Raw genomic sequence first — 25,905 nt, forward strand, 5'->3', positions numbered from 1 at the left:
TGTGTCTGAGTGCACATTTCTATGCAATTAAACATGGAGCAATGGCAGAGGAGATCATTTGTTTACAGCTGTAATAATTATCTGGGCGATCTAACAGGTTAAACTCCATCAGCAGAATGCTGAATTTACTTTGAGTGCACGTCTTACAAATGATGTGCTGCCTTCACATGACTGAGCAGAAGATGGGAGCTAATGTTAAATAAGAAAATGTACAACGATATCCCAATTGGGTTGGATAAAGGTGGGACTGTGTTTCCATCACAAACAAACCGCTCCAGAGTTCGAATCACACCAAGTGGGAAAACAAACCCGAGCATGAATTAACCAGAACAAAAAGCAAATGTAAAATGTAACACCGTTCAAGCTGTTGTTTATAGCATAAGAGAGTTTACACAGCTATACAAAACAAAGCATACCAGCTTTAATAACAAGCAAGCAAAATCGATAAAGCGACAAGAGGAGACAAAAATAAGACAGGACTATCAGCTGAATAGACATAGGCATGTGGTTCTGAACAACTCACTCTTTCCATTAACGCATTCCTTCAGTTCTCCTAAAATGTCTTTCCTCTCCTTAACACTCGATGTGGTCACTTTCACAGCAAACTTCTTCAGTGTGTCTGAAACCTGCAATAACGAACAGAAATGAACCAGGATTATACAACACAGAATACTATGAAAATGTAAAGCTTATGTTAAACATTTGGCAATATGAAGAGCAGTAAGCAGTAATTAAACTAAATCACTGATTAGTGTAACTACTACAGTTCATGAGTGACACTGAAGTAATGTATAAAAATAGTTGGTTGGTAAAGTTGTCCAGAATATGCAACAGTTCCTTCCTGAAGTTTGTTTCCACTGGGTTATATAAGAACCTCAGTTACATTAAATGCTGTTGACAGTATTCACTACACTTTTCAGTATCATTACGTTTAATGTTGGTCAGTCATCCGGGTCAATAACACAAACAAGGAGATGACACTCCAGATTACATGGATTCTGTTACTAATCTTTCATGTACAGAAAACAGTGAACCTAATCTAAGCAAGTATTCAAAGTGTAATCAAGATTTTATGTAATACCTTATTCTCCAAATCAAGCAAAAATAACTTTCTGGAAGTAAATGACAGCATAAAAATCAAACATTTGTACTGACAAATGAATGCGGATAAAAATCCAGTGTTGGTGCTGCACACAACAAGAAGTCAAATTTATTTGTTTAGTGCATTTTACAATAAACAATGTCTCAACTTAACAGAATCCAGAACCGACAGACCGAAAACCTCTGTTGAGCAAACCGAGGGCGACAGTCACAGTGGCAAGAAAAAAAACTCCCTTAAAATTACAATACGAAACCCTGAGAGGAACCAGAATCAGCAGGGACCTCCATCGTGCTCGGGTGGCCTGGAGGATAATTTGAGAATTATTAGTGTTATCCTCATCGAATACCGTTTGTGCAGGGACTGCCCCCTTTGTGTACCTCCCAGCTTCCAAAACATGACTGTACACTGTATGGACAAAGGTATTGACACACCCCTTGTAATATTTAAAAACATGCGTTCAGCTACAACAACTGCTAACAGGTGTAATAAATCAATTATATAAAGGAAATTAAATGCTTCCAACTTGGCAACAGTTTAGGGAAGGTCCTTTGCTGTTATAGCATGGTGTGCCTGCACAAAGCAGGCTTGGTCGACATGCTTGGTTTAAAGAAACACCAGTGTCCTGCACAGATCCTGACCTCAGCCCCACTGAAGAGCATTTGAGCTGTTTAACCAACATTAGTGCCCTGTTGTTCTATCTTTAAAGATCACACTATTTCTACTATACAGGTCACTCTATTTGATTTATTTATTTAGTAGGACTTTAACGTCATGTTTTACACTTTGGTTACATTCATAACAGGACAGGTAGTTACTGGTTACACAAGATTCATCAGTTCAAGTCAATTTTGTATCTCCAATTCACCTCACCCCGGAGCTCCCGGAGGAAACCCACACAGACACGGGGAGAACATCCACACAGAAAGGACCCGGTGTAAGGAACCGCTCCACCTGGGAATAAAACTGGAAATCGACAGTGCTATCCACTGAGCCACCCTCACTCTATTTTAACACCATCATTTTTAAATGGGATGTTGGGTGGCACAGTGGCTCGGCGGGTAGCACTGTCGCCTCACAGCAAGAAGGTCCTGGGTTTGATCCCCAGGTGGGGCGGTCCGGGTCCTTTCTCTGTGTAGTTTGCATGTTAAAACCTGAAAAACAGGTTTTCAGCCAACGACTCTACATCAGTATGGAGAGGCCTGCAAGAGATAACCAACTACAGGAGATCACCCAACCCCATTGAGGCAAACAAAGACCTGGCTGATGACCTTAATGTTTTCTATTGTAGGTTTGAGGAGGACACATTCACACCCACCCTCCACCCCTGCACATCAACAGCTTATATCACACCATCAGCTATCACCACACATTCCCCCATGGATACACAATCTGCATTACAAATAGGTGAGATGGACGTGAGACGACTCTTCCAAAGACAAAAAACCAGGAAGGCACCAGGCCCAGATGGAGTCTCACCGTCATGTCTCAAAGCCTGTGCGGACCAATTGGCTCCTATTTTTACAAAGATCTTCAACGAGTCACTGGAGCTGTGTGAAGTCCCATCCTGCTTCAAACGCTCCACCATCATCCCAATTCCCAAGAAACCCTCCATCACAGGACTTAATGACTACAGACCCGTTGCTTTAACATCTGTGGTCATGAAATCTTTCGAACGACTGGTTATGACACATCTGAAGAACATCACTGGCCCCCTGCTGGACCCTCTGCAGTTTGCCTACCGGGCAAACAGGTCGGTGGATGATGCAGTCAACATGGGATTGCACTACATCTTAGAACATCTGGACAGCCCACGGACTTAAGTAAGAATCCTTTTTGTGGATTTTACCTCAGCGTTTAACACCATCATACCAGAACTCCTCCACCTCAAACTGTCTCAGCTCAGTGTGTCCCCCGCCATCTGTCAGTGGATCACCAGCTTTCTGACAGACCGGACACAACAGGTGAGACTGGGAGATATTACATCTACCATAAGAACAGTCAGAACTGGTGCACCACAGGGCTGTGTCCTCTCTCCACTGCTATTTTCTCTCTACTCTAATTACTGTACCTCTACAGACCCAACAGTGAAACTTCTAAAGTTTGCAGATGACACTACGATCATTGGACTAATCCAGGATGGAGATGAGTCTGCATATCTGCAGGAGATTGATCGGCTGGTGCTCTGGTGCAGTCAGAACAACCTAGAGCTGAACACACTAAAGACTGTAGAGATGACAGTGGATTTTAAAAAGAAACCTTCGACACTGCTCCCCATCACCATATTCAACAGCACTGTGTCTACCGTGGAAACCTTCAGGTTCTTGGGAACTACTATTTCCAATGACCTAAAGTGGGAGGCCAACACCAACTCCATCCTCAAAAAGGCCCAGCAAAGGATGTACTCTCTGCGTCAACTGAGGAAACACGGTCTGCCACAGGAGCTGATGAAACAGTTCTACACTGCAGTCATTGAATCTGTCCTGTGCACATCCATCACAGTGTGGTTCAGTTCAGCCACAAAACAGGACAGATGCAGATTGCTGGAGTGGTGGATAGAGCGGCAAAAATCATCGGTGCTCCTTTGCCCACCCTCCAGGACTTATACACAACAAGGACCAGAAACCGGGCAGAAAAAATTATCACAGACTTCTCACACCCTGGACACGAACTCTTTAACCTCCTACCCTCTGGCAGGCGCTACAGAGCCCTGAACACTAAATCAAACAGACACTAACAGTTTCTTTCCAAATGCCATCAAACTCATCAATAACAAAAATTGAACTGCTGTTTACTGTTGTTTACATGCCACACTGCACTTTATACATGCTGTATAATACCGTAACTGCATCTTACCTTACTCAACTATTTATTTTACACTATTTTTATATTTTCTGTACATATGCAAATTCTGCTGAACATGTACATTTGTACATTGTCTACATAGTCTTGTCTGTATATTGTGTTGTTTGTAAATTGTAGAGAGCTAACAACAGCCGGAAACAAATTCCTTGTGTGTGTAAACATACTTGGCGAATAAAGCTGATTCTGATTCTGATTCTACGAAATTGTCCACGACTGTGTTTGATATTAAACTTGTGTATATTGTGAATATTGTGTAACCTGTAACTACCTGTTCTGTCATTACGTGTTGTGGCCTCACAGCTCAAAGATCACCTAAATTCCAATAATCTATTTGAATCATTTCAGTCTGGTTTCCGCCCCCAGCACAGCACTGAGTCAGCCCTCCTCAAAGTCACAAATGACCTTCTTCTTTCCTCAGACTCTGGACAAATTAATATTCTCGTCCTCCTTGATCTTACTGCAGCTTTTGACACCATTAATCACTCCATTCTTCTGTCCCGCCTTGAATCCTCTGTCAACATCACTGGTACTGCCCTTTTGTGGTTAAGGTCATATCTCATAAACAGACAACAGTTTGTTAATATCAACAATTGTAGTTCTGCCATTGCTCCACTGTCCCAAGGCGTTCCCCAAGGCTCAGTGTTAGGTCCCCTTTTGTTTATTCTTTATATGCTCCCCCTTGGTGACATCATACGTCGGCATGGTTTACATTTCCACTGCTATGCTGATGATATTCAGCTTTACATCTCCTCCAAATCCATTAATACTGAACTTCACTCCACTCTGACAAATTGCATCACTGAAATGAAATTGTGGATGAAAGCTAATTTCCTCAAATTAAACTGTGAAAAATCAGATATGATCATCGTAGGTCCTACAACCCTGGCAAAAACCACAAAAAATTTTCAAATTACCATTGATAATGACACTTTGTCTCCGTCTTCTAACATCCGAAATCTTGGTGTAATTTTTGATAGCAACCTCTCTTTTGACCTCCATGTAAATCACATCACCAAAACTGCTTTCTTTCATCTAAAAAACATAGCACGTCTACGTCCATCACTCTCCTTTTCTGCCGCCGAAACCTTGATTCATGCTTTTATTACATCCAGAATTGATTATTGCAATAGCATCCTTTATGGTACATCTAACAAAATCCTAAAAAAACTTCAGTATATCCAGAATTCAGCTGCTCGCCTCCTTACTCATACTCGCTCCCGTGATCATATTACACCTGTTCTACAAAAACTTCATTGGCTTCCCGTTGCTCAACGCATTCAATTCAAAATTCTTCTATTCACTCACAAAGCTCTCCATAATCAGGCCCCATCCTACCTCACCGACCTGCTCCATCAGCACATTCCCTCCCGTAGCCTTCGCTCTTCTGAGGCTAACCTACTGTCCATACCCTCTAGGACCAAGCACCGGACCTGGGGTGACAGGGCCTTTTCCATAGCTGCTCCATCTTTATGGAATGCTCTCCCCAAACACCTACGAGATTGTCCTGACCTGTCCAAATTCAAGTCACTTCTCAAAACTCATCTATTCAATATGGCATTTAACTTGTAACAACACGAAATAAATGCTTTTATTTTTGCTATTCTTTTTAATAGTTTTTATACTTAGATCACGACAGAAATGTGAAGTCCTAGATCCTAAAACTTGTAAAGTTTTCAGTTTCCTGATTGCATGTAAATCTGTCCTGTTTCTGTCTAATTTTAAGAAATTGTTCTATATTTGTTGTTCTCTCTCATAATTTAGCTAATTTTTAATGAACTGTCTTATGCTGCTCTCTTTGTTTTTATCTTAATTATTCTTGATGTTGATGTACTATTTTGATTTTGTACTATGATTTGTATGGTGTATGTACGTATTTGTTTTGATTATTTGTCTTATGTAAAGCGTCTTTGAGTATCTTGAAAAGCGCTATATAAATAAAATGTATTATTATTATTATTAACGTAACCAAAGTGTAAAACATGACGTTAAAATCCTAATGAACTGAACTGGCACAAATTCCCACAGACATACTTGCAAGAAGCCTTCTCAGAAGAGAAGCTGATGTTCTACCTGTAAAGACCACACTATTTATACTATGGAGGTCACTCTAGTTTAACTTCTCCATATGTTTTATCAGTCTGTGGTCGCCAGTGTTCTTTTTTTATGCTGTGCTGTGCTGGGGAGGCAGTATTAAGAAGAAAGATGAAGCTTGGCTGAACAAACTGATCAGCCGTGCTGGGGCAGTGGTCGGCACTGAATTGGAATCTCTGGTGACTGTGGCTGAAAGAAGGACCCTAAGCAAACTTCACTCCATTATGGACAATGTGAACCACCCCCTGCACACTGTTATTATAAAACAGATGAGGAGTATGTTCAGTGACCGACTGCTGTCACTGAGCTGCTCCACGGACAGACTAAAAAGGTCCTTCGTCCCCAGAGCCATTATAACTCCAGCATTCGAGGACAGCGGGCGATAGCTAAGAACTGAGGGCCCTACATGTAGCCATGTATGTATGTGTATATACATGTATATACAGTATATGTGTACTTAAGTATATTCATACACATGCATATGTATGTTGATGTATATATTGATATGGCTATATTGGCCCAATTCAATGTGCAATACTCATCACTTATCACTTTATATTAAATATTTAATCTATATTTCTGTACCATATACTGTATGCTTGGAACTGCACCTTTCTGCACTTTTAATTCCATTCCATTTGTTTAGGCAGGGCAAGGCAAGTTTATTTGTATAGCACCTTTCATACACACTGGCAATTCAAAGTGCTTTACATAAGGGAAAAAAATTAATTAAAAGCATTAAAACATTCCTGAGAACATTTAGTTACAATTAAGAGAACATGAAATTCAAACAAGAGAGATAAAAAATTAAGAACATGAAAAACTAAAAGAAAATATAGTAAAATATACCCTACAATTTAGAGAATATGAAATTAAAACGAGAGATAAGCAATTCCATTCCATTTGTTTATTTACACTCAATCCATCCTCATCATTAATAACTGCTCTGTAGTTACGCAATATATGTAAAACTCAGGTTACCTTTAATCTTGGTTATGTTTGTGCTGTTTTTTTTATTTATTTCTATTGTTGAATTTTTATAGTGTGCATTTGTTTTGATGTATAATGCTACTGGGACTCTAATTTCCTTCAGGATCAATATCTATCTATCTATCTATCTATCTATCTATCTATCTATCTATCTAACTAACATAAGTGGTTTATATAGTATATCATGTCTAACAACCTCATGATGAGATGTCTAAATACTCTTGGCCATATAGTGAATGTGGACTGGCTTCTCTAGATTGTGTGATAGGATACCTATATAGGATGCCCCCCACCCCCACCACCACCACCACCACCACCACCACCCCCACCACCACCACCAGGACCCACATTAGCTTGTTTACTAAAGTTGAATGAATCTAGTTACACCAACATCAGTGTTGTAGTCATCTGAATGTCCTGTGGCTGGTCTTGTTTGAAGCTCTTGCATAAAAAGGCACCAGATCATTGATAAAACTTTGCTGGGAGGGAACAGTTACACCATGTGTGTGGAACAATGAGCCTCAGAGATGAAATTAGAGTTATCATGCTGGAGGAAACTGTGTGTTATATCATGGCTAAGCTACTAAAGAGTTTAATTCACGTGCAAAGTTATTTTAGCTGATTATAAAGAAATTTCAGGAGTTACATTTAAAGTTGATCATTATAACAGTGCGAGCAACTGTAATAACAGCATGTTTAAAACTTTATGCTTATGCAGTCTTTATAAACGTAGATAAAACGTTATAAGTAATAAGAGTTATGCTAATGTAGCTAATGTAGCTTTAGCAGCTGCGTGTAGTTCAGTTTAATCTCATCCTGCAGTTCCAACATCGCACTAAAACCTCTAAAAACTCCTCCAACAGAACTCACTATCACTTTAAAACCACATTCTGTGTTTAACACTGTTACTGTGAGTAAAATAAGAGTAAAATCAGCAGTAAGCACAAAACGGCGATTCATGCCGTGAAACGCACACGAACCTGCGTGTCAGCTGCCATCTTGCCGGTCTCGACTGGAAAAGATTTATGTCGTCACATCCGGGTCATTAGGCTGTCCCGCCCGCGCTAAAGCTGTACACCAGGGGTGCACATACTTTCAATCAGCCATAACATTAAAACCACCTCCTCGTTTCTACACTCACTGTCCATTTTATCAGCTCCACTTACCATATAGAAGCACTTTGTAGTTCTACAATTACTGACTGTAGTCTATCTGTTTCTCTACATGCTTTGTTAGCCCCCTGTCATGCTGTTCTTCAATGGTCAGGACCCCCACAGGACCACCACAGAGCAGGTATTATTTAGGTGGTGGATCATTCTCAGCACTGCAGTGACACTGACATGGTGCTGGTATGTGAGTGTCCACTCACTGTCCACTCTATTAGACTCTCCTACCTAGTTGGTCCACCTTGTAGATGTAAAGTCAGAGACGATCGCTCATCTATTGCTGCTGTTTGAGTCGATCATCTTCTAGACTTTCATCAGTGGACACAGGACGCTGCCCACGGGGGGCTGTTGGATGGATATTTTTGGTTGGTGGACTATAGCTTATCAGGAAGGCTGGTTCTGTGCTGGGTTTTGCTCTGGAGCCCCTAGAGCTTGTTGTTAAGCAGAGAATCCTGCATAAGCTGCTCAATATAATGGACAACACCACACACCCATTACATGACCTGCTGATTAAACAGCAAAATGTTTTTAGTGGAAGGTTCCGCCAACTCCGCTGTTTTAGTTCTGTTAGATGTTTTATATTCTTATTTTTTTATATTGTTATATTTTATTTTATTTTTTATATATATATATATATATATATATATATATATGTTTAGATTTTATATCTTACTTGTATTACATTACTGTCTTCAATTTTTATTCTTTCCTGTACCTCATTGTAATGTTGTTGTGTGATGTTTGTAATAATTGTAATTGCTGCTGCGACACCGCAATTTCCCTTCAGGGATCAATAAAGTAATCAATCAATCAATTCTCAGTCCAGCAGTGACAGTGAGGTGTTTAAAAACTCCAGCAGCGCTGCTGTGTCTGATCAACTCATACCAGCACAACACACACTAACACACCACCACCATGTCAGTGTCACTGCAGTGCTGAGAATCATCCACCACCTAAATAATACCTGTTCTGTAGTTGTCCTGTGGGGGTCCTGACCACTGAAGAACAGCATGAAAGGGGGCTAACAAAGTATGTAGAGAAACAGATGGACTACAGTCAGTAATTGTAGATCTACAAAGTGCTTCTATATGGTAAGTGGAGCTAATAAAATGGACAGTGAGTGTGGAAACACTCACTATATATATATATATATATATATATATATATATATATATATATATATATATATATATATATATATATATATATATATATATATATATGTATATATATATATATATATATCAGACTCAGACTCTGCTTTATTGTCATTCAACCACGTACATGATAGAACAAAATACAGTTTCCCAGGTCTCGGTGTGTGTGACATGAAATAGAATAAAATATAGAATAATATAGATTAAATTAAGATAAGTAATAAAAATTTAGAACAAACTGAGAAACTAAAAAGAGTACAAGTACAAAGTTTACAAGTATTGCACAACAACTGCAGCAGCTTATGTTTACTAAAGTGCATGATTGCAAAGGTGTAGCAGCAAAAACTAGCAGCAACAATCCCAAGATTGTCAGTGACAGTGTGCCAGTTGTGTCCAGTATGGTAGATTGTGTTGATAAGATGTGCAGTATATGGGGAGTAGAAGAGTTCAACAGTCTGACTGCATCCGGGTAGAAGCTGTTTTTCAGTCTAGATGTTTTTAACTGGATGCAGCGCAGCCTCCCTTCGGAGGGAAGGGGGGTGAAAAGTCCATGTGCGGGGTGGGTGGGGTCACGGAGGATGCAGGTGGCATTTTCTCTACATTTGGTTGTGTAAATGTCACTGATGGGTGGTAGGCTGCATCCAATTGTCCTCTGTGCAGACTTAACCACTCTCTGCAGCGCCTCCTTCTCTGCCACAGTGCAGCCAGAATACCACACAGTGAGGCAGGTGGTCAGGGTGCTCTCCACCACACAGCTGTAGAAGGACCTGAGGATGTCTGTGTGAAGACCTGCCCTCCTCAGCTTTCTCAGGAAATACAAGCGCTGGTTGGCTTTCTTTGTGACAGCTGTGGTGTTGGTGCGCCAGGTGAGTGTGTCGGTCAGGTGTACCCCAAGGTACCTGACAGAGAGGACCATCTCCACAGCTGCACCATCAATGTAGAGGGAAGGGGGTGGCGTGCCAGACCTGTGGAAATCCACAACCATCTCCTTGGTCTTCTGGACGTTGAGGATGAGGTTGTTTTCCATACACCACCATGTCAGGTCCTCTACCTCCCGCCTGTATGCCGACTCGTCTCCGTGAGTGATCCGTCACCACTGTGTCGTCTGCGAACTTAACCACGAGGTTGTTCTTAAATTGAGCTTTGCAGTCGTGGATCATCAGAGTGAACAACAGTGGGCTAAGCACACATCCCTGGGGGGAGCCGGTGTTCAGGATAATAGTGGAGGATGTGTTGTTGTTGATCCTGACACTTTGTGGCCTGCAGGTCAGGAAATCCAGGACCCAGTTGCACAGGGATGAGGAAGTTCCCAGTGATTTCAGCTTGGACACCAGTTTCTGCGGTATGATGGTATTAAATGCAGAACTGAAATCCAGAAACAGCAGTCTCACGTAGGAGTCCTTATTCTCCAGGTGGGTGAGGGCCTGATGAGTTATAGCAGCGATGGCATCAGCTGTGGACCGGTTACGTCTGTATGCGTACTGGTGTAAATCCCCCGCTACATCAATAGTCTGTTTCAGATGCCTCGACACCAACCTCTCGAAGCACTTCATGATGACAGGAGTAAGTGCAACAGGGCGATAATCGTTAAGGCACGATGCTGAAGAGGACTTAGGTACGGGGATGATTGTGGATGTCTTGAGGCATGATGGAACTCTAGCCTGGGACAGTGAGATATTAAATATGTCTGTCAGGACCTCAGACAGCTGGTGTGCACAGTCTCTCAGAACTTTACCTGGGATCCCATCAGGGCCAGGGTCCTTCTGGGGGTTGACCTTCTACAATGTTCTTCTCACCTCTGCTGTTGTTATGCTAATGGGTAGGGGCTCGTCCGGGGAGGGGGTGATCCGGGAGGGGGAGGTGGTGTTGGAGACTTCAAAGCGAGCGTAAAAGGTGTTTAAGGTGTCGGGGAGATCTGGGTCCTCAGGGCATTGTGCATCATTCTTCTTGTAGTCTGTGATACATCTAATGCCCATGCTCTTTGGGTCATTCGAGTTGAAGTGATATATATACAGTGTATCACAAAAGTGAGTACACGCCTCACATTTCTGCAAATATTTCATTATATCTTTTCATGGGACAACACTATAGACATGAAACTTGGATATAACTTAGAGTAGTCAGTGTACAGCTTGTATAGCAGTGTAGATTTACTGTCTTCTGAAAATAACTCAACACACAGCCATTCATGTCTAAATAGCTGCAACATAAGTGAGTACACCCCACAGTGAACATGTCCAAATTGTTCCCAAATGTGTCGTTGTCCCTCCCTGGTTTCATGTGTCAAGGTCCCAGGTGTAAATGGGGAGCAGGGCTGTTAAATTTGGTGTTTTGGGTACAATTCTCTCATACTGGCCACTGGATATTCAACATGGCACCTCATGGCAAAGAACTCTCTGAGGATGTGAGAAATAGAATTGTTGCCTAGATAGATGGCCTAGGCTATAAGAAGATTGCTAACACCCTGAAACTGAGCTACAGCATGGTGGCCAAGGTCATACAGCGGTTTTCCAGGACAGGTTCCACTCGGAACAGGCTTCGCCAGGGTCGACCAAAGAAGTTGAGTCTACGTGTTCGGCGTCATATCCAGAGGTTGGCTTTAAAAAATAGACACATGAGTGCTGCCAGCATCGCTGCAGAGGTTGAAGACGTGGGAGGTCAGCCTGTCAGTGCTCAGACCATACGCCGCACACTGCATCAACTCGGTCTGCATGGTCGTCATCCCAGAAGGAAGCTGACGCACAAGAAAGCCCGCAAACAGTTTGCTGAAGACAAGCAGTCCAAGAACATGGATTACTGGAATGCCCTGTGGTCTGACGAGACCAAGATTAACTTGTTTGGCTCAGATGGTGTCCAGCATGTGTGGCGGCGACCTGGTGAGAAGTACCAAGACAACTGTATCTTGCCTACAGTCAAGCATAGTGGTGGTAGCATCATGGTCTTGGGCTGCATGAGTGTTGCTGGCACTGGGGAGCTGCAGTTCATTGAGGGAAACATGAATTCCAACATGTACTGTGACATTCTGAAACAGAGCATGATCCCCTCCCTTCGAAAACTGGGCCTCATGGCAGTTTTCCAACAGGATAACGACCCCAAACACAACCTCCAAGATGACAACTGCCTTGCTGAGGAAGCTGAAGGTAAAGGTGATGGACTAAACCCAATTGAGCACCTGTGGCGCATCCTCAAGTGGAAGGTGGAGAAGTTCAAGGTGTCTAACATCCACCAGCTCCGTGATGTCATCATGGAGGAGTGGAAGAGGATTCCAGTAGCAACCTGTGCAGCTCTGGTGAATTCCATGCCCAGGAGGGTTAAGGCAGTGCTGGATAATAATGGTGGTCACACAAAATATTGACACTTTGGGCACAATTTGGACATGTTCACTGTGGGGTGTACTCACTTATGTTGCCAGCTATTTAGACATTAATGGCTGTGTGTTGAGTTATTTTCAGAAGACAGTAAATCTACACTGCTATACAAGCTGTACACTGACTACTCTAAGTTATATCCAAGTTTCATGTCTATAGTGTTGTCCCATGAAAAGATATAATAAAATATTTGCAGAAATGTGAGGGGTGTACTCACTTTTGTGATACACTGTATATATACTGGTGATGTTAACAGGTAATTGTAAACATGATTTGAAAACATTAAATAATTTGCAGTATTAAATTGAGAAATGTTATTGTTGACCTTTGTTTATAATTCTTACAGAAGTTTGGGACAGAGTGATGAGCTGCAATCTATTTTTGTTTGCAAGGACTGAACCTTTGGTGGATTCTTTTTTATACCCAGTCATGATACCCTCACCTGTAACCAACTCACCTGCTTTCTGTGGAATGTTTTAAATAGTGTAACTTGAATATTTGATTCATTTTTCACTTTTATTTTGTGTTACAGGCATCAAATCTAAAATCTGTTTATATTTATAAAATACAATCAAGTAGGTCAGTCAAAACGATTTAACAAATTAAACAATGAAACAAGTACTTTCGTCCAATTTAATATAGTTAATATAGGTTATCCGTCCTGTTGAATGGACAACCATCTCTGCATTAGTTTATAAATTACACCTTTATAAACGGCAGCACGGCAGCCACTGTTAAGTTAAAGTCATATGAACACTGGTTTGGAGTTTGCTAAATGGCATGTAAAATTGTGGCCCAGCCAAAGCCCTGAATTAAATCCCATCCAACATCTGTGGAGACCTGAAATTGGCATTTTACAGATTCTTGCCATCTATCTGAGAAAGCTTGAGAGAATCTGTCCTGAAGAAGGTGCTAAACTGATTAAATTGGCTGTGTACAGCTAGAAGCGATGTAAAGAAGACTTGCAGCTGTAATTGCTGCCAAAGAGCTCCTACAAAGTGTTTAATAAGGGTCTGTAGTTTTGTAAATAAAAATTATTGTCTTGCTTATTCTTTGCTTTTTGCATTTTACAAAACGTCCCAGCTTATCCATAAATGAAGTTTAAATTTAAGGGTCATTCCTGGGATTTGGTGCCTTTTGGACCTTAAAACTTTTTGAAAATGAAACACTTTTAATTTGTTTTTCATGTTTTATTATAAAAAGGACGTGTTATACCTTTCCAAACTAATATTGGTCAAGCTAAATAACACATGCACGTCATATACACTGTGACGTCCAGCCTGTTACGTATTCGATTGTAACAGGGTGGACCATAACGGTGGACATTCTGACATAAAATTAGCCATTAGCTAGCAAGTGAGCAAAACCATGCTAGCATAAAAGTGAATTTAGACAAAGAATTCTCTGCTTTTTAGTGTGATAATTTTTTAAAAGATCAAATCGTGTTGCTTTTTCTCATATATCCAATAACAGGGTGGACGTGTTATGGTTGACCATATAAGACTTTTAGGATAAAATGTGGAAAAAACAACAACATTAAAACGAGGAGTTTAATAAGCCGCTCATCTACCACAGTTGTTTTCCTTCCAAAAAGATAACGTGAGCTCCAGGAAATGATGTCAGTATGTAAAACAGCTCTTTATTTTAAGAGACAGTAGAAAGAAATAACAGGGTGGACGGCAACTTGAGGGACGTGTGAAAAACCCTCATAATCAGCAATAAATCAAAAAAAAAAATCCAAGGTTTAGAGGGACTTAATCAAACCTTTTAAACAGTATTGAAAGACTGAGATATTTTCATGATTAAACCTCATATATCATCACTAAATCAGAATGTACAGCACTGGGGACATGAGAAAACCTCTGCTATCTAACAGATAAAAACAGTTTGTATACAGTCATTTTATTTTGGGGGGGTAGAAAACATCATGTTTAGTATTTGAAAGTGTTTATTATTTCAGTAAGATGTTTAGAAAATTGTATTGTTTAAAATGTACTTATGAAATACAGTGATCAGTACTGGGGACACAAAAGGCACCGAATTATAGGAATGACCTTAAAGTATTTCTGTTAATTAACAGCATTTACTCTGTTGTGTTTTTTTGTGACTACGGTATTCAATTACGTGTTTTAAAAGAATTATTTTCATTTAATTTGCAATAAAAAGCCAAACTCAACACAAATGTTTAAAACATTAAATCAATTTATTGATATATAATGGTATGAATTCAGCCAGTTTCCATGACTCAGAACAAAATGTGACAGTGTTACGAAAAGAAAAAAAATACATAGCAGTTTCACATTGGGTTAATAAACAAAGGAAATGAAGGCCCACTAAAATATGACGTATAACTGTATAAAATTCAGAGAGAAATACTGAAGTCCTTTTATAATAGAGAAAATCCATAATAAACAAGAGAGAAGAGAAAATCAAAACCAGTGTCATAAATGAGCTCTGAGGCAAATGGACGTCTGAGTCCTCTTGGCACGTAGCTATCAGAGCAAAAACAAAACAATAATCACACAGAAAAGATCTCTGAATCATCACAGCATTATATTAAAAGTGACTATATATAATGTAAGAAAAAGAAAGGCATATGTGTATGTAGCATTCTCATACCAGTGAGGAATTATGCTTCCCAGAAAATAATGCAAATAAATGAATAATTATGAGCTGCTGGTGTGTTTTATGATCTCTTACTGATACAACACAAATAAATCCCACAAGCTCTCTTAATGTCAGTCAAGCAGTCAGATATACACCGATCAGCCATAACATTAAAACCACCGCCTTGTTTCTACACTCACTGTCTATTTTATCAGCTCCACTTACCATATAGAAGCACTTTGTAGTTCTACAATTACTGACTGTAGTCCATCTGTTTCTCTGCATGCTTTGTTAGTCCCCTTTCATGCTGTTTTTCAATGGTCAGGACTCTCCCAGGACCACCACAGAGCAGGTATTATTTAGGTGGTGGATCATTCTCAGCACTGCAGTGACACTGACATGGTGGTGGTGTGTTAGTGTGTGTTGTGCTGGATCAGACACAGCAGCGCTGCTGGAGGTTTTTAAACACCTCACTGTCACTGCTGGACTGAGAATAGTCCACCAACCAAAAACATCCGGCCAACAGCGCCCCGTGGGCAGCATCCTGTGACCACTGATGAAGGTCTAGAAGATGACCGACTCAAACAGCAGCAATAGATGAGCGATCGTCTCCGACTTTACATCTACAAGCTGGACCAACTAGGTAGGAGTGTCTAACAGAGTGGACAGTGAGTGGACACGGTATTTAAAAACTCCCGCAGCGCTGCTGTGTCTGATCCACTCATACCAGCACAACACACACTAACACACCACCGCCATGTCAGTGTCACTGCAGTGCTGAGAATGATCCATCACCTAAATAATACCTGCTCTGTGGTGGTCCTGACTATTGAAGAACAGGGTGAAAGCAGGTTAAAAAAGCATGTAGAGAAACAGATGGACTACAGTCAGTAATTGTAGAACTACAAAGTGCTTCTATATGGTAAGTGGAGCTGATAAAATGGACACTGAGTGTAGAAACAAGGAGGTGGTTTTAATGTTATGGCTGGTCGGTGTACACTGCTGAGACTGTACGTAACACATTGATATGGTTTGGAGATTTTAAACTGGCGCTTCTTTACTTAGTTCATCACCATTTATGACCAGTTCTTTAAAACTTCTAAGACTTTCAGGCAAAGAGGGAGAAAAAGTTAGAACATCAAAACAATACAGCAGTTTACATCATTGAGTAAATGATAGTTGTCTCTATGAAGAAAAATATTAGATTTGTATTTAAAATCATACTCATCATCATCATACTGTGTTGAAAGGCTAAAATTCCACATCATTGTCACATCAATTGAGAAAAACAATCTATGATTTGCTTGGAAGACATAAAATAGAATCAGTGGTTATTAAAATATCACCTAAATACAGTAAAGCATTATTGCTGAAATGTAATTTAATGATTTCACCTAAAACATGCGAGAACATGTTAAGATTTTCAGCTGGATGATACGTCTGCATCCCTGATTAAAAAGGCCGACAGGCTCGACTACTTTCTGAACAGTAGGATAAGTCTGCGTTTAGCTCGGCGTTTATATAGTCGATACGAAAGTCATAACACTCACGACTCCCTTCCTGTTAGCTATTTATAGATCAGCACGGGTCGTTTGTAATACGCTGGTGATCGCTGGCACACAAATCACATCAGGCTTTATATAAATGTACACAATCTGTTGCTAAATATATCTGCTATTATATTTGGTAGATTTCCTGATTTATAAATTCTGATAAAAAAAACAAGGCACTGAGAACAGTATTATAAACTGGTTACGTCTATTTCGCTCGGTACAGTTCGCGCCACGTGCGGTTGTTTTAAACGGTCATCTAGTGCCGTTACTGCGACTCTTTCACACGACACGTCTCGTAGTTAAAATACTTTCACAGGTCAACTGATCCAAAACCCACATTCATAAAACAGATTCTTTTACACTCAGCCAGTGAGCAGATTATTTGCACACAGTTCCCATAAAACAAATCCAAACTTCTCTACACTGCTTACCTACCCACTTCCCCCCTTTGATATCACAAGGCATCTCCAACCTTTCAGAACCTGATGAGCAGGTTCCTCAGGGGCCGTTAATGATTACACACATCCATCAGCATGCAACCTGAACGCAGCCTCGACGATGCAACTAACACTACGCCTTTAGATTTTGCTGCATATCCATAACACACTCGCACACAAACACACAGACAGTCAGACAACAGCTAGACGTCACATACACGTACGCCCGCGAATCGCTCTAACTGAAGAGTTTGACGAAGCAGCCGTGGCAGTACGGTTTGTCGTTCTGCTCCTTGAAGGTGCCCTTGTTGAGCTGCTTAAGACAGAAGGCACACACGAAATGCTCGGGGTGAAACTTCTTGGCCATGGCGGTGATGCAGCGGCCAGTGATGGGCTTCTGGCAGCCGGAGCACAGAGAGCCGCGGTGCTCGTGGTAATGAACCTCACAGTACGGCTGGCCGTCATGCTCGAAGAAACTGCCGTTCACGAAGGGCGTGAAACACTCCTACAATAAACACAGAGCATAAATCACACAATCAAACCTTGGCCTACAGCTGAGACAATTTAGTGGACAATATGTGCGCACACATACCCTGCACACAAAGCATTCTGGGTGCCAAAGGCTGCTCAGGGCAGAGATGTAATTTTCCAGAATGGCGCGGGCACAGCCACCACACTTAGGAGCAAACAGGTCAAAGTAATCTTTACGACAATAAGCCTTCCCATCTTTCTCATGGAATCCTACATGAACACACAGAGAGAGAGAGAGAAAGAGAGAAAAAGAGAGAGAGAGAGAGAAAGAGTGAGAGAGAGAGAGAGCACTTATTAATTTATTGACCCATCCTAATCGAAGTAAAATAATGTAGTACCTTGTGATATGGACTTCTTTGTCAGTTACCCACAATAGGCAGGATTTACTGCACAACTGAGTATCTATACAATGTTTTCATTAAAATGTATATAAAAGGAAACAGAGTGGAACTGAAAACATACATTGTATTGCCAAAAGTATTCACTCACACATCCAAATCCAAGGTGTATAAAAACCTCGGCATGCAGACTGCTTCTACAAACATTAGTGAAAGAATGAATTCCAGCATGGTACCGTGATAGGATGCCACCTGTGCAACAAACCCAGTCATGAAATTTTCTCACTACTAAATATTCCACAGTCGACTGTCAGTGGTATTATAACAAGGTGGAAGCGATTTGGAACAACAGCAACTCGGCCACAAAGAGGTCGCCAACTTTCTGCAGAGTCAATCGCTACAGACCGTCAAACTTCATGTGGCCTTCAGATTAGCTCAAGAACAGTTTGGTGTGGAAGAACTTGACTGGCCTGTCCTGACCTCAACCCGATAGAACACCTCTGGGATGAATTAGAGCGGAGACTGCGAGCCAGGCCTTCTCGTCCAACATCAGTGTCTGACCTCACAAATGCGCTTCTGGAAGAATGGTCAAAAATTCCCATAAACACACTCCTAAACCTTGTGGAAAGCCTTCCCAGAAGAGTTGAAGCTGTTATAGCTGCAAAGGGTGGGCCGACATCATATTAAACCCTATGGATTAAGAATGAAATGTCACTCAAGTTCATATGCGTGTGAAGGCAGACGAGCGAATACTTTTGGCAATGTAGTGTATCATTTGAAACCAAACACTTTCAAAAGCAAACAAGATTTAAATCAAAATAGTTGATATAGCTGCATTACTAGACTTTCTTTGGATTTCTTTCTCATTTGTACTTGTTTAAGTGGTTGATTTTTGATTTGTTTATCTATTTTGTTAAGTTGTATATCTAATTGGTTCATAGAATAAATTTTTTTTACCCAACCCCCCCTCCACAAAACAATTTTAGTTGTATCCAATAACTCGAACACATTTCACCTCCTCTACTGCTGCAGACCTCCACTCCTGACCGAGAAGGGTTGTGATTAACACCCCCCCTCCCCAAACACGTGTGCAGTAGTAGCTCACTTCCTTCTGTTCACCTGTATGAGGTGAGTTCATAATGGCTCAGCATCGTGTACAGAGTCACACAATGAACTTTATTCTCCCCTTATCACCATCAGCCAGCAGAGGTCGCAACTGCAACAGTTATAAGGACTCGCCATTAAGTCCTGATAATTACATACAAATCTGTAATTCACTCGCACACTTTCTTAAGCCTATCCCAGCTTTTCAATGGGTGCAAGGCACACAGTAACACCCTGGACAGGGTGCCAGTCCATCGCAGGGCAGAACCACATACACACAACATTTACCTATAGGGCAATTCAGTGTCTAATTAACCTGACTGCATGCTTTTGGACTGTGGGAGGAAACCGGAGCTCCCGGAGGAAACCCACGCAGACAAGGGAAGAACACGCAAAGTCCACACAGAAAGGACCCGGACCGCCCCGCCTGGGGATCGAACCCAGGACCTTCTTGCAACAGTGCTACCCACCGAGCCACCGTGCCGCCCAAATCTGTAATTGATATTTTAAACCAGTAGCGGCCCTGCTAACCGATTAAGACTTTATTTTAAAATCTTAAAAATAAGAGATGACCGAACCAGACTAAAAACAGATGTGAATAAAGCAGACAGATCGGAGACTTTGTCACTGCACACATCTGTTTTTAAATTAAAGAATTATGTACATTGTAAACGCGGTATAAAGCTTTACCTAAATAATTCCAGTTTTCTTTCTGATTGCCACTTAATCATATTGGTTGTGACACTGTGTCCTTGTGGGAGAGATTCCACATCACTGTTAACCTTTAGTTCTATTGTATACTAAAAAACAGACTGTGAACATGCCAGGACATGCTTTATGTTTCATATACTACATCACCAATGTAATCAGCAGTTCAAACCTTGTCACAGACAAATACGGGGTAAAACAGCTTTAAAGATGTGAAGGAAATAATCCAGACTAATACAGATAAAGACTTGATAATAAAATGCTTAGATCTTACAAACTTTTGAATTGCATTGAGACATACCGACATAGTAATGTGGACTAAAGACACCAGAAGTAGCTACTCACCCTCGGGGCCGAAGAAGGCCCCACACTGGGCACAGAAAAAGTGTTCAGGATGCCATGTCCTATCCAGGGCAGTCACCACTTTCTACAGGGGAGAAAAGCAAACAAAATGTTACTTTCTCTTCGTCACATTGCTTATACAAAAACTATGTTCTGAGCACCAGTAGAGTGACTACTTAGACTTCAAAAGAGAAGACAAGAGTTCTCACATCCAGAATTGGACCGTTGCAGTAGTGGCATCGAGGAGAGAACAGGTGATGGTAATCTCTCTCACAATACGGCTGTCCATCACGCTCAAAGAAGTTTCTGGAGCCGATCTCTTCCTGGCAGTGTGTGCACACGAAATGCTCCGGGTGCCACGTGCGGCCCATCGCTGTTACTACCTGTGTAAATACAAATGACATTCTACTCAAACCAGATTTAGTTTAAATCTGCTGAAGAAACATGCATGACCAGGTCGGGACCAGATGACCGTGTTAAAAATCTTTTAAAGCAGATAATAATAGAAATATAGAAGCTGTTACTGACAGAATTTGTTAATACATTTAATTTGTGCTAGCTTTAAACTAAATTTAGAGGTACTAAATCCAGCCCTAAATATTCCTTATATACCTTGCAGACCTGTTCAACATAGTTACCTTTACTTTTATATTAAAATAAAAAAGAGGAACCTCAATTTAACAGATCTGATCCAAAGGAACAGTATAGGGGCCAAATAAACAATAAAATAATATAATATAAATGTGGAAATAAATATTGTTATTTTACACAAATAAAGGATTTCTTTTCCAAACGTACTTCTTGTTGTTTTGACTTGTGTATCTATTTTTTTAAAAGTTTTCTATTTCATTGTTTTCAAGAAAAATATTCTACAAAAAATTCTCTTTTTAAGCATTTACCTGCAGTCCCCTCCCCCAAATCTAGTCGGACCTCCATTTAACGTATTTTGGATTTAACTGACAAAATCTGCAAAACCGAATGTCCAGTCTGATCGTTTAAAATCCCCCGAGAAGCTTCCCAAGACCAGTAGTTCAGTAATCGCTAGCCGGCACACGTCTCTCTATTTACATGAATGAGAGGCTTTGTTTTGCCAGGAGGCTCGCTTTGTTCTCGCCTTTTTCTCTGTGTTCTACACTTCATTTTTGCAAGTTCTAGTGCTTAGTTATGGTTTTAAAAGACAAGTTATGTGGTTAGCAAAACAGGGTGCGTCTAGGTATTGCTGAAAAGTTAGAACTTATAAAGAAAGTGGAAAGTGGTGTTTCTGTGGCTTGCGTACAAGAGGAATATATTGTGAACAAGCAGTCAGTGAGTGATATATGTAGATCTAAAGAAAAACTAAAAGTATGCTTATTTATTTACAGGTTTTACATTACATAATTACATATCAATTAACATTATTTTACTGTTGATCATATGTGCATGTTTAGCATTTTAGTGCTGTGTTTTCATATATTTTTGCACCCCATGGGAAAAAAAAAAACCTCGCTACTTCTGACAATCACATTTTACAGACCAGTGCTCCTCCGTTTTGGTCCATTAAATTGAGGTTCCTTTGTATTGATATTTGTCTGATACACACTGGCCTGCATATATGAGAAGTAAGAAACCTTGGAGACTTCATACCTGACCAACAATAGGTTTGCAGCAAGCCCCACACACTCCTTTAGCCACAGTCTTTACCCCCAGCTTGTGCAAGTCAGACTGGAGGCTTCCCAGCATGTTGTCCAGTTTATTGACCTGAGTGTGCGGTGTTTTTCCCTGGGCCATGATCTAATAAGTCAGAAAAGCAAAAAGTTAGAGCTTACATGAGAGTGTGGCATTAAATTAAATACATATTAATACAGTTCAATACACAATAAGTACCAAATCATTACAGATACAGAAATAAAAATCTATCAAATCTAATCTAGTTGTTTTTATTTCCGTGTTTCCATTTTCTCCACTTGCTACACCCCTGTCTTAACTGAGTCTAGCTGAAGACTATCTCGACACACGTGCGACTGCTGGACGCTTCTTTTTACCTGCCAGAGGTAAAGTCTCGCAGAGAGCCATATCACATAGAGCCTCACACAGGTACCTCGATCAGACAGCAGAGAGGTCACATTTGCAGCAGCAATAAGGAGCCTCATCAACCTCCCTCCCTCGGGCACAGCCAACTGTGCCTGCTGGACGCCCAGCCAGGTCGATAGTCATTTATTTATTTAGTTTTACATTTATTTGGACTTAAGGCATGCCAGCTTTTGTGTTTCAGTCCATTCAGTTTCTTTTCTTTATATTTTGAGTCCACATATATATATTTATTGCTGCAAGATCTGTTAGTACTGTTCTGGTATGCCATGTTGATAGCACAGCTTAGATTCAAAGTCAAGAGCTGTAGATCCCAGCGGTGGTGGGCTAGCGCATTAGATTCTGGCACCATACGAGCACTCCTATCATACATTTTTAATTGCGCATTAACTCCAGGCTTTTGGAATTGAGCGCAGCTTTAGATCAGATAAAGATAAGATAGCCATTTATTATCCCACAGGGGGAAATTTGCTACATTAAAGCAATTTACTACAGAGATAAAGAGATATAAAAATTTTTTATACAAATATATATATAGATAAATAGATAGATATATAATATATATCTAATATATATAAGATATACACCGATCAGGCATAACATAATGACCACCTTCTTGTTTCTACACTCACTGTCCATTTTATCAGCTCCACTTACCATATAGAAGCACTTTGTAGTTCTACAATTACTGACTGTAGTCCATCTGTTTCTCTGCATATTGTTTAACCTGCTTTCACCCTGTTCTTCAATGGTCAGGACTCCCACAGAGCAGGTATTATTTAGGTGATGGATCATTCTCAGCACTGCAGTGACACTGACATGGTGGTGGTGTGTTAGTGTGTGTTGTGCTGGTATGAGTGGATCAGACACAGCAGTGCTGCTGGAGTTTTTAAACACCGTGTCCACTCACTGCCCACTCTATTAGACACTCCTACCTAGTTGGTCCACCTTGTAGATCTAAAGTCAGAGATGATCGCTCATCTATTGCTGCTGTTTGAGTTGGTCATCTTTGAGATCTTCATCAGTGGTCACAGGACGCTGCCCACAGGGCGCTGTTGGCTGGATATATTTTTGGTTGGTGGACTATTTTCAGTCCAGCAGTGACAGTGAGGTGTTCAAAAACTCCATCAGCGCTGCTGTGTCTGATCCACTCATACCAGCACAACACACACTAACACACCACCACCATGTCAGTGTCACTGCAGTGCTGAGAATGATCCACCACCCAAATAATACCTGCTCTGTGGTGGTCCTGTGGGGGTCCTGACCATTGAAGAACAGCATGAAACGGGGCTAACAAAGCATGTAAATAAACAGATGGACTACAGTCAGTAATTGTAGAACTACAAAGTGCTTCTATATGGTAAGTGGAGCTGATAAAATGGACAGTGTGTGTAGAAACAAGGAGGTGGTTTTAATGTTATGGCTGATCAGTGTATATTGCACTGAGAGGTGTTGCACAATGTTTCACTGTTTTAAAAAGGTATAGCAAACGCTTCAAGTTTGCTTTAACAGATCCTCTGTATTATTTCATTTAATTTAGCAGGTCTTTATAAAAAAAAAAACAGCAAAAGCAATTCTATTTTTCCCCCTGAACTAAAATTCCACTCTTTGGTTGTTAAAAAAAAATAGCCGGTGGTGTTGTGCTTGTTTTCATATTTCCATACGCTAAGCTAATGTTTATAAATCTATTAAAGGACTAGGAATAAATAAATAAGTAAAAAAGAAAGCAGTCGCACACATTCTTCTGTTTCTCTCAGTCTAACATTAGAAATTAAAATCTTAAGTGTCTAAAAACCAGATCTGCCTTTATGAGAGCAGCACAGCAAGAACGTTCCAAGCCTGCACCTGCATGGGTGGGAAGAAAGGGTCGTACTCCGTCTGACAGGCCACCGACAGCAGCACTTTAGGAGGCACAACAGGGGCAGGTGGAGGCAACTGAGGGGGAGGAGGTGTGGTTTCGGGTTTAGGTGCAGGGGCCGGTGGAGGGGGTGCTACGGGTTCGGGAGTGGGAGCCTTTTCTGGGACTGGAGGAGGCTGGGGGGGTACTACTGGGGGTTTTGGAGGTGGTGTAGGCTCCCTAGGAGGTGGCGGTGGAACTGGCACCACTTTGACCACAGGGGCAGGCTTGGGTTCCACGACTGGAGCCGGGTGGCGAGGGAGAGAGGGGGACTGGGGAGGAGGAGGTATCACCTTTCTCTGAGGGACAGGAGACTCAGGGGGAATGATAATCTAGAAGAACAGAGGTAGAGAAAAGAAAGAGAAGAGTGGAAGAGAAATGTAGTGCAAAAGGTCAGCAAAGAATAACTGGAAAGAAAACAAAGCAATGAAAGGTGAATGGACAGGTCAGTTTGGAAATGCAAAATGATAAAAATGTGTGAATCCTGAAGTGTCCGTTCTGCCGCTCGTGTACCTTATCCACCTCCGTGCTATGGTCTTCACGCATGCGTTTAGGATTCGACATGACGATGACTCCTTCAGTCAGCCAGTCGTCCGGCTGTTTTTTGGGCCGTTCCTTGCGAGCAATTCCCAGCTTGCCTTGCAGTTCTTCGATGAGCCGGTCCTGAGAATTGCTTTTGTGGAAGATGATTGGCCCCATTTTCCTGCGAATAATGCCGTCTCGGTACATGGGGTGGACGTTGGGTGTCTCCTTGGTGCGTCTAATCACAGACTTGAGCTGAGACACGGGTAGAGACCCTGTCAGATGCTTCGTAAAGTTAAACTTCATGCAACGAACAGTGGTCAGCCAAAGTCAGGGGCAAAGTATGGTTAGAGCAGCTGGTTCAGCTGAGGTTAGACTCAGTCATTCTGATTAAAGAAGACCATTATTTCAGGCTGATAGTGGCCAAATTGTGCTAATTCTTGTTAATAAAGTAAGATGCTGGGCACCACATAGGTAAAAAGCAGGATTTTTTGTCCCAATACTGGTAAATTCGGAGCTGAGATGCATTGAGTACAAATGCAAATAAGATCAATAACATGCTAATGTTCTTCATGCATCACTGACATGCCAACACTCCAAACCTTGGCACGCCAAGCACTGCCACACAGCCTTCAATAAACAGCAACAATCCATGACACTCTTATTTTCCACTGCAGTTCCATCCATACATGTCCAGACGCCGAAATTCTGTCCATGGTGCCAAGAGGATGCATCATGGGCAGGTCTATCTGGGTATCCGGAGTCCCCGGGCATGACGACGGAGTGAGAGACTCATCCATCCAGCTGGCCTCGGTCATCGGAGTCATGGAGCCATCGGTTCCGTCATACGGCAGCTTGAGTTCTATGTCGGCCCAGTCCAGCAGGTCACTCCTGCAGTCGGACTGGTCCTCGAGGAGCCCGTCTCCCAGCTCGCTCTCGGTCTGTGTGTCTGGATGCGCATCCCTGCGGTCCACTGCTACCACTGCCTCCTCGAACACCTCAGCGAGTACCTCAGGGTGCGATTCTGAGTTCAGCTTAGAAACCGCTGAAGCCACGAGAG

The 25,905-nt window shown here is 41.4% G+C and overlaps 2 protein-coding genes across 4 annotated transcripts in view; both read right to left on the reverse strand.

Moving 5' to 3' along the window:
- Positions 1 to 8,064, reverse strand: part of gcn1 (GCN1 activator of EIF2AK4) — a 62,541-nt gene extending 54,477 nt beyond the window's left edge. The window contains exons 1-2 of the mRNA XM_062998890.1: positions 8,026 to 8,064; positions 524 to 626 (exon numbers count right to left, since the gene is read on the reverse strand). Of these exons, the coding sequence (XP_062854960.1) occupies positions 524 to 626; positions 8,026 to 8,043 (121 nt within the window). The 5' untranslated portion in view covers positions 8,044 to 8,064. The remainder of the gene's footprint in view (positions 1 to 523; positions 627 to 8,025) is intronic.
- Positions 8,065 to 16,295: 8,231 nt separating this feature from the next.
- The window catches only part of pxnb (paxillin b), a 45,969-nt gene continuing 36,359 nt past the window's right edge, over positions 16,296 to 25,905 (reverse strand). For 2 of the 3 annotated variants that reach the window (XM_062998892.1, XM_062998891.1), the window contains exons 7-11: positions 21,980 to 22,126; positions 20,566 to 20,739; positions 20,360 to 20,441; positions 17,926 to 18,074; positions 16,296 to 17,838 (exon numbers count right to left, since the gene is read on the reverse strand). In XM_062998892.1, coding sequence (XP_062854962.1) covers positions 17,572 to 17,838; positions 17,926 to 18,074; positions 20,360 to 20,441; positions 20,566 to 20,739; positions 21,980 to 22,126 — 819 coding nt within the window. In that variant the 3' untranslated portion in view covers positions 16,296 to 17,571. Of the gene's footprint in view, positions 17,839 to 17,925; positions 18,075 to 20,359; positions 20,442 to 20,565; positions 20,740 to 21,979; positions 22,127 to 24,271; positions 24,656 to 24,836; positions 25,211 to 25,905 lie in introns of those variants that run through there. The other variant, XM_062998893.1, reaches the window with a different exon arrangement.

The sequence above is a fragment of the Trichomycterus rosablanca genome, chromosome 7, assembly GCF_030014385.1.
Source record: "Trichomycterus rosablanca isolate fTriRos1 chromosome 7, fTriRos1.hap1, whole genome shotgun sequence".
Taxonomy (NCBI): Eukaryota; Metazoa; Chordata; class Actinopteri; order Siluriformes; family Trichomycteridae; genus Trichomycterus; species Trichomycterus rosablanca.